The sequence below is a fragment of the Cyrtonyx montezumae genome, unplaced genomic scaffold, assembly GCF_038088225.1.
Source record: "Cyrtonyx montezumae isolate F1298 unplaced genomic scaffold, pur_monq_1.0 scaffold_19, whole genome shotgun sequence".
Classification (NCBI taxonomy): Eukaryota; Metazoa; Chordata; class Aves; order Galliformes; family Odontophoridae; genus Cyrtonyx; species Cyrtonyx montezumae.
This window is the reverse complement of record NW_027071925.1, coordinates 8,962,935-8,972,562: the sequence shown is the minus strand read 5'-3', so window position 1 is coordinate 8,972,562 and position 9,628 is coordinate 8,962,935. Positions and strand designations below refer to the sequence as shown.

Here is a 9,628-nt window from a genome sequence, read left to right as displayed (position 1 = left end):
TAGGACTTAAGGAGTTAAGAAAAAAAACATTAAATCAAGGTGTATCCCCTGCTCAAGAACTTATGATTCCTTTTTTAAACTTAAATCACCCTAAGAACACCCTTTGGAAACAGAGTTGTTCACGTGTCTGTGTCAGGGGGATGGGAAAAAGACTACGTTTGAAATTGCTGATGGAGGGCAGCAGTTCTCAAACTTTAAGGTTCAACAGTGAAAACATGTCATTTTATTTAAATATTGTCACTTCTATACAATCTCCTCTCTCCCCCCAGGAATCTTGATGAAAGTAACAAATTAATCTGTATACATGATGTAAGCAAGACTTTCAAGGTTTGGAAACACAAGTTGGAACAATTGGCTTTAGCTCTCACTGAATATTTGGACGAGCCCTGATAATCCTACAATTTGCCCATTTTTGTTCCTAAATACTCTGGGAATAACTTTGCTGTTTTACTCAATGCATTATACAGTGAAACGAAGCTCAGTTGGAGTAAAGCCAAACTCAGGTGAGATTACCAAAGAAGTGAACTACATGAGATTGCTGTGGTACAGTAAAACTAACGTCTCGATTGCTTCTTATGGGGTGCACCCCAGTTCTGAGAAAGTTCCTGTTTCATTATACTGTTCCATGTAACAAAGGTGCAGTAAAACAGCACAAGCTAATTCCTGTATAGTTAAAGGTCTGACAGATTTGCAATAAAAAGTTAGACAGCAAAGAAATGCTTCAACATCATGTAGTGGAACAGGTCTCACAAAATAAAAACATGCAGAAGCGCTTTTTTTTTTCCTTTTCTTTTTAGTTTAAGGTCTCCAAGCTGCATCCTACAGGCTCACTCACTGCCATACATTACTTGCCACACTATTAAGTGACTCCTCTCAGCTTTGGCTACGGAAGGTTCAAGTTGTAGAGCTTCTCCAAGAAGTTCAGACTCCCCACCTTCATCACCTGAAAAACAACAGCTTTGATTCAGGCGATGAAAAGTTAACGCCAAACTGAGCAGAAGAAATGACATCGAGATGCAGAACAGCACTCAGCACAGCAGCTGCCACACACTCACAGGAGAACATCCACAAACACATTCATTAACAAAAGGGAAGTCATCCGCACAGTGGTTTCAGAGCACAGCATTCTGACAGCCACGTCCTTCAGTCCTAGGAGAATGTTAACTGGGTTGGTTTTTTTTGTTGTTCATCACTTCAAAAGAAAAGAGCACTTTAATGACTGTACCTAAACCCTGTGTGACATGAGCCAACTTGGATCAGAGGGGGCAAACAACCACTAACAAAGCTGCGTGTGGACAGCATCTCTCCAGGGGCAGTTCGTGGTACAGAGCAACGTCAGTTCAAACAGATTAAATGGGAGCTTACCTACAGCTTCAGGACAGAGTCAAGTCACAGTTTGGCAAATTATCCCACTAGATTACTTTGGAGCTGTGAGGAGTTTGAGTGTTGTTCACCTAATTCTTAAACATGAAAACTGACCACAAAAGGTCACTTAACTAAGGACAATTTCCAGCACCTTGAGTCGGAAGGCTTTCATCTTTCAAAATAAGATTGAATACATGACTCCCAGGCACAGTTTCCAATGAATGCTTTCACAGTTTCTCTCAGAGGTCATGGTTTACCAGAAGGAGAAGTGGAACCTGAAGATGTGTGTATGAGAATAAAGATGTTTCCATATACTTGCTTAAAAAATGCTCAAGGACTGACTAACCACAGAAATGCACTCTGCCATCACAATGGAAGTTTTGATATAGTTAACAATCCTATTTAAGATGCTTCCAGCACAAAGAGGTTACAACTGGATTTTAAGCTCAGTATTTCTTACCCATTCGGAAGTCGATATATCCTTCTCCACCACTTATCACCAGCATTGATTTTAAGGGACCCTGGCTGAAGGACTCTTGGGCTGGCTTATCACTTGTTAGCTCTGTTCCACCACTACTCTGTGGGCAAACAACCTGACCTGTATAAAAACACAGAACACGTTTATAGGCCGCATCTCACAGTACTGCCACCTGTACCTGGTCACTGGCTGACAGACCTAACACCTATTACACCCAGCTGTGGGTTCCAGCATCTCTTCAGCAAGAGGCGAAAAGAAGGAAAAAAAAAGCTATCTGTGCTCTGATTTCATCTCTCTAAAGAGATGAAGTCAGGTCAGTTCAGTGCAAGTCAGAATTAAGTGCCTCTTGGTAGAATTCACAGCACTGGCAGATCTAGAGAATGACATTGAAACAGACTTGAGGACTTTTCCAGACACACAACTGAAATGATTCAGCACATCAGCCCATTAAGCAGACTTCTGTCACTTACTTCCAGCACCAAGTGCATACACGATTGCTGAGAGAGTAATTTAATCCGTATTACTGCTTCTAGAAAATGCCATGCTTTTTAACCAAAATTCTTCCTTTTGGGGGCTTCTTTGGTAGGCAGCTCTTTGCAGAAAGTCAGATTCTTAAAGCAGACCATCAGTCACCCAGCATTTGACCACTCTCTCAACAGGCAAGTACTCAGATTCAGCAGCACCTTTTCTCAGATGAAAACAAAGCACTTCTTTGTCACCAAGCCCTCCCCCCCTACCTCCAAACAACACCGTCCCTAAGAATCAGAAAACTCTCCCAAATCAAGAAGCAATAAATCTGTTTTTGAGTACAGAATTTCAGACACTTGCTAAAAAAACCTACACTTGAGAAGCAAAGGACAACAAAAGCTTCATTTGAGGAACGGTAATAAGAAGCTCACCAGGCACTGCAACAAAGAATTTGACAGCATCACGGTGCCCATGGAAGCAAAGCTGTGCATGTGCCATGGAACAATATGGTATGAAGGTTCCTGGAGTCACTTTGTCACTGTTCTCATCTCCATAGACACGGATCACACTACCTGGACGGTTTCCAGAGCCTGCAGCTGCTTTATTAGCTGTAAAAGAAGAAAAAAAGTGTTTTCTAGTTGAAAATACAAATTACAGAAATGGTTATTTGTTAAGGAACCTTATGGTACCATCTAAAAGCTACAGCCAACTCAGATAAAAATGAAACAGGAGGGCAGCAATGCCAATTCAAGACAGAGCTGGAAAAAAAAGATTGCATGCTTCGTTATTTTAAGTACATTAGAAAATGGAGCAGGACTCTTATTAGTCTAGCATAAACAACAGATTTTAATATCCTACTTTTTGAAAATACAATTTTTGAAAGGACTCTCTCTTCTATAGGAAATAAGTACCTCTAATGTGCTTCTGTACAAGCAAATTCAATGTACTTCAACATCAAATGTTTTCATTACAACTTATCGTAGGGTATCCTTGTGCAAGTATAAGAGTCACAAGAAAGATCCACCTGCAGGCACGAAGGAGCTACCCTGTTATCATTCTACATCTAGTTCTCCTTGAGAAGTTTTAAAATCAATTAAAACAGAAGTACTCATGCTAGACATACAAGCCATCTCCATTGTACAGGCTACCAAAGAAGTGAAGGAAACAGTGATTTGTAACAAGACAGTAAATGATGTGGATTAATGACAAAGTTATAAGATATGGTATCACATTGGCTGGAAGAAAAACAAGGTCTGTATGAAAGTTCAGCTGCAACACAGGATGATATGCTAAACTGCTGAGCAGACTGGTGGCCATTTAGCAAACATAAAACTGCTGCAATGCAGTAACTGCAAGTGGAAAAACATTTAGGAACATACAGAGGGTAGATCTATAGGGAGTGGTAAACAGCCTCAAAGTGGCTATTAGAAGCCTGAAAATAGATTTTTGTTCAGGATCTGCACTTACCCCTCAGCCCCAGTAAACGTCCCTGGTGGAGGATTACAGCTAAAGTGAGAAAGGAGGAAAGGGGAAATAGATAGGTATGACAGTAGAGGAGAAGGATTAATGAGAACCCACCACTCTTATTTTGGTTTTTGATAAGACAGAGCTTAAATTTTAGCTCCTAAAAAACAGGAAATGTCTAATTACAGAAGATTCAATAAAAAGCCAAAGAACAGTATCTTGTTATGGAAGTTCCAGTATAAAATGGACAACAGAAGCACTGCCACTTTCACGTGCTTTATTGACTATGGAATTTATTACTCATTAGCAATGTTTCCCCTTTCTCTCTTTCCTTGGCAGAAAACCACCAAATATGTAACTACTCATGATTTTAAGTACCCGTTTGAAACTGCACCTGTAGACCTGGAAGGTACCCTGATAACAAGGCCCAGGGAACTGAGACATGCAACTGAGTATGCAAGGATGTGACCGCTTTTAAAACCATGAATACTTATAACGTAACATATCCTCAAACCCACGATCAGGATACCTGCAAACAGCTGTTCCAATTCACGACCCGTTAACGAGACTGAAATTAATCTGAATAACTTTCCCAGGGATTCCTTTTTTTTCCATGTTCACTACTGTTTTAAAACAAACTCCTTTGGAAACATTAAATTAAGCTTGATGCAAGAGCTCTAATTTCTGACGGCATGATTTACACTAGTTCAAATCAGTGACAAAGTCTGTCCTTCCCTGGTTCACAAGCAATGCAAAAAAAAGACAGTTATCAAATGAATGGACAATGCAATGGAACAGTATGAGAAGCAGTGCATGTATGTGCTGTCCAACAACACAGACAACATGGAGAGCTTTTACTGCTAAGTTACCCTAAAATGTCACCCATCAGACTGCACCACTTTCTATTCAAACCACGGTACCATTAATACCACAGTGCCGTGTTTTATTTCTGAAACTCCTGTTCATAACTTCTACGATTGGATTATGATTTTATGTTTGGCACAACTATTGATTTTCGTTGTTTACTTTAAACAATTTATACAGTGAATCTTCCCAAATTTATCCTTTAAGACTCAGTCTGCCCTTGAACAGGATTACTCCCAGGGTTCAACCACATTTCCTCTCCTACCCCCAAGCAGTTTCAGCAGTTCAATCAATCTGTTATTAAGCAGGTACTTGGACTTAGAGCACTGGAACTTTACCTACAAGTTTATGTTCTACTTAGAGAAATTGTTCAGAACTCCCAGATCTCCGACCGTGTCCTTCAAAGCAATTGGCACTGGTGCTGTTCTGGTCCTCCATACCAACTTCGTGATGAATTCTCAAAAACTGAAGTTGACTGAATTGTACTACCAACAACACCAACTTGCTCAAATCAGATAGAAAAATCTACTCTGATGATCACATGGCAATCACAGAATTAGTTACAAAATTCTTACATGCAAATAAGCTTCTATAACACTGCTACTACTTCTAACACCTCTAAGGTTGCAAGGTTGCCTTCTGAATACAAGTCAGAGCAACTCTGCTCAAACTGAAGTGCAAGATGCTTTGGAGATGGGTTTTGTTGTGGTTTTTTTTTGCTCAGACTTGTAACCATGGATGTAGTGTGGGCCTCCACAATGTTCAGCATCTAATCAGTTACAAACCTGAAAGATTCAGACCTGTCAGTAAAATTTTCTATTCGATAGACAACATCTGAATGGCCCTCAATTTTTTCATTTTTTTGCATCTACAGCATATTGAATAGCAGCTATTCATTTATGTTTTACTTACTTTCTGTTAACGGAATGGAGATGATGACACCATTTCCTGTTCCTACCCATAAACGATTACAAGACACCATAAGAGCTGTGATTCTCACAAATGAGAATCCCAGTTTACCAGTACCTAAAAACAAAAGATGCTTTTCATCAAAAATTATGAGCACGAATAATTTTACTCCCATAACTGAGATTCTTAACTTCAGCTCTCAACTCATGCAGACCATTCCCTCCCACCTCAAGCAAGCAAGGCAGAGGAGCACATTCAAGTTGTAAAGGCAAAATAAAATGCTAAAACTTCTGTTAAGTTGTGAACCTGTATAGAAAGAGGCTAACGTGTACGGGGAGAAAGCACAAAAAATACAACAGCTCCATAACACTGCACAGTGAGTTATTCTGAGGCTTGCAGCACCATGGCAGTCTTTCAAATGAGAAATGTCAAATTCGTAACTGTGAAATTACAGTTTCTTGCCCATTAAAATAAAGGGTACTGTTTCTTCTACAAGAGAAGTTTCAGAGGTTGTCAATAGAACTATACTGGGAACAGAAGAAAGCTGTCAGAAAGGAGAATGTGGGCTACACTAGCCTCCTTTACACCAACGGCACAACAGTTAATTGTAAAGGACTCCTAATGGATCCAATTACCTTTTCTGGTTATGTAGGTGGACAAACTACTCTTATACAAACACAAATTCAGGAAGCTTATTAGCTTTGACAGCAAGCAGTAAGAAATTGCTATTTTGCATTTGTATTTCCTTGGAAAAGAAAGAGCAAATTCTGCAGGAAAGTAAGGGGCACTTCCCACTCGAAGAGGCATCGTTCTAGTGGTAAAGATTTCTCTGTCTGTTATTCCTGCCCAAACATCATTTTCCTCATTAGCTCTGACTTTTAAGGGATCACTTAGACATCTGATAGGATCAGACTGCACCAGAGACAGACTAACTTAGGTTTCTACTTGCAGAACCAAACTTTCACATACAGCAGGATTTGACTAGCATCCCACCCACCCTTCAACTTCGTTAGAAATGAGAATTGCCTGACTCATAACAGGAAAAGAAAGCCCCAGGCAGCAAGAGGTATAAGAACACTACAGTTTTTCTTATCAACTTACCTAACATTTTGCTTACATAAGGTTCAATGTCCACATCTTGCAGATGCTGATACGTGTGTGCGTGATAGAGACGCAGGGTGGAGTCCAAGCGAATCGACACCCAAACCCCATCACCCACCCATGCCAGCTGTCTCACTTGGCTTTCTCTTCTTGGGTGTGCATCAAATGACTTCTATAAAAGATTGGATCTTGAATTAGAAGATGAATAAAAGAAAGGAGTACAAAGGATTTCCATGCTACTCTTACGTGGTCAATACTGACAATTTCCTTAAGTCATCTACTACCCTCTGATTTTGGAAGATCACTAGCAGACACTTAGTGCTTAGCTTAGCTGCTATTACCATATGATGCTGATAAATGGCAAAAAAACAAACAAACAACAAGCTGATTGCCTGCCCTGAGGTGAGATCTCCAAGCCATGGTTTCTGCTGCATCCTCGTCTATGTAAGTTCCCCAGCCTACTGTGATTTCTATCTGTTTCAGCCTGGATCCTCTTCATTGTGGGGTCTTTCTAGTCACTGAAGAACATATGAATGCCCCAAAGGTGTTTTTCTTCCCAATTCTATCAAGTCTTGCTCTTGCATACAAACTCACTCCTGCAGAATACACACTATCCAGCATAACAGTTCACTGTTGTATACATTCTTACAGGTTTCCTTGCATATATCGTCATCTCCACAGATTAATCTTTTCAGAAGAGCTGAGCAGTCACCCTTCCAAAATCTGATCCATGTCTCAGACCAAGTACAAGAAGCTGAGGTATTAATACTGCTAATGGCTTTCAGAAACCATAGGCTCTTCTTGCACTTGTATACACAGAACACTGCAGAAACCAGCTCACACACCTTACATAAACATAATGCTATAACTGGAGGGAGAGTACTTTGAAGATTAGCACTCACAAACCTCTAAAGTATGCAGAGAGATTCTGGAGAAGGTAACGGGTGGGTGCAGAACATAATGAATAAGTAAATATGCAAAAATGAAAAGAACGAGCTAGGATCTAGCACCGCAAGCTCTACAAAGATCTAAAAGCTAAACTTGCTAGTTTCTGGCCAGGATGAAGTAGAGAAATAAACCCCAGAATAATCAGTTTTGATAAACGAGAACTACCTTAAATTATTTCAGAATCATAACATCTTTGGAAAATTAACAAGTGCTCCCTAAAACAAATTTGTCTGCCTATTTATGTGCTGATGAACAAATAAGTACACGCTGGAGTTCCTCAGGAGGTTGTTGTAACACGAGATGGCATTAAGACAAAATTATTTTAAACACCATTTTAACTTGCCTCTATTTTCATGGCCTTTGGTTGAACAACATAGATTTTGTTCCTGTAGCCACACCAGACTTTGTCATGTACCACTGTCATGCATCTTATAGAATGATGCGGCCGGCCCAGGTCTAAGAGGTGATAGTTTGTCAAATCCCACTGACCATCTTTAAAAACAGAAGCAAAATAAGAACAAAAACAAAAAAAAGCATAGGTTCCTATCAGTTTAAAAGTAACTTAAAAGCACAGGTAAATACCTTAAGAGTAGTTTCATTTTTTAAAAGCACTGTAATGATTCTGTATAATGTCAATACAAATGCATGGGTAGGCTCCACATTAAAAAAAACCAGCAGTTACTTGTATGAACTACCAACATCCCAAACACTACTTTGTTTTTATATAAGGTTGTACTATGACTCATGATCGAAGCATGTCAAAACATTTGTAAAAACAGAAAGTTACCTAGTGTTAAATGCTTTACTTGGACAGGCATCAGTATATGTAAGAAGCAACTACCCACACAGTGCTAGGCACTCGCTGCTCGACTGAGAACTGAAATATTGGCCAGTGCATCCAGATCTTATCTTTCTTTACGTGCTGTCAGAGTGGCACCTGAGATCTACTGGAAATTGTACTAAAATTGATCACTCAACACCAAATAAAGTCCTGCTGTAGACTAAGCTAACACAGACATCAGTCCAGTATTACCTCGAGAAACTTTAAGGTATTATAAACCATTAGAGTTTAAAAGAAGAAAACATCTCAACTTCAGCCTAGATGCATCTTTTCCACTGTATGCACCAGTGCTGTGGAACCTCTCCTGAACACCAAGAACAGTGGTTTCAACTCCACAAGGAAAAAGAGCAAGTGAACAGGGAGTGTGCAGAGAGAAGCCACCAGACAAATCCCACTGCAGACCAGACTTCACCAACAGGCTTCCTGCTGTTAGTGCAGATACCTACACTCCTTTTTTTTCTTCATATGTTAAGAAGGAATTCCAGCAATGAATCAGATCAGTGCGAAAAATTCTGTGGGAGTCAGAATAAGCCCACATTTTCCTCAAAGGTCATTAGTAACACTTACACTGCTTTATAAAAGAACCCAGAAACAGGCAACCAAAAGAGCTGACAGAGTAACTTGGTTTTGGCCACATAACAGACAAAAGGACTACCTGAAAGAAGTCCTAACAAAAGCTGAGAGAACCAGAGGACTACAGCTCTGTGGAAGAATAAAAAAGCCTTTAAAAAAAAAGGGAAAATGGGAAAGGTCCCACTACAGACCTATAACCCAAAGGAGACTAGCATCAGAAAACAGGTCAATTTAACACAACTCACAGCATACTTGATTTTCCTGCTTTCTGCATTTAGCATACTTGTAGTAAATGTTACATATAGATAGAAAAATCTTATGCTTCCATTAAGGAGAAAAATACACGGCCATGAAATCTTTCCCTCGCCTAGAGGGGAAAACATTCAAATAACACCATTCACCTTGAGATTTTTGGTAGTATAAATGGCTCCAAAGACTTCTATCAGTTAGAAAAGGATCAAGCAAAGCTCTAAGAAACAACATGATGACATGACTACAGACTGAAGGTGGGAAAGTTTTGTAGCTCACCTAATTTCCAAACGATACCACAAAAATCCCTGCAATGCCAATGTACTAACAGCAGCACAGAATGGGAAAACTTTACATTTAAACTTTAC

The 9,628-nt window shown here is 39.7% G+C and overlaps 1 protein-coding gene across 5 annotated transcripts in view; it reads right to left on the bottom strand.

Moving 5' to 3' along the window:
* Positions 1–264: 264 nt before the first annotated feature.
* SPAG9 (sperm associated antigen 9) overlaps positions 265–9,628 on the bottom strand; it is a 52,413-nt gene continuing 43,049 nt past the window's right edge. For 3 of the 5 annotated variants that reach the window (XM_065735517.1, XM_065735519.1, XM_065735521.1), the window contains 7 exons: positions 7,941–8,089; positions 6,650–6,821; positions 5,552–5,665; positions 3,779–3,817; positions 2,743–2,919; positions 1,826–1,963; positions 265–943 (listed from right to left, as the gene is read on the bottom strand). In XM_065735517.1, coding sequence (XP_065591589.1) covers positions 828–943; positions 1,826–1,963; positions 2,743–2,919; positions 3,779–3,817; positions 5,552–5,665; positions 6,650–6,821; positions 7,941–8,089 — 905 coding nt within the window. In that variant the 3' untranslated portion in view covers positions 265–827. The remainder of the gene's footprint in view (positions 944–1,825; positions 1,964–2,742; positions 2,920–3,778; positions 3,818–5,551; positions 5,666–6,649; positions 6,822–7,940; positions 8,090–9,628) is intronic. The other 2 variants (XM_065735518.1, XM_065735520.1) reach the window with 2 other exon arrangements.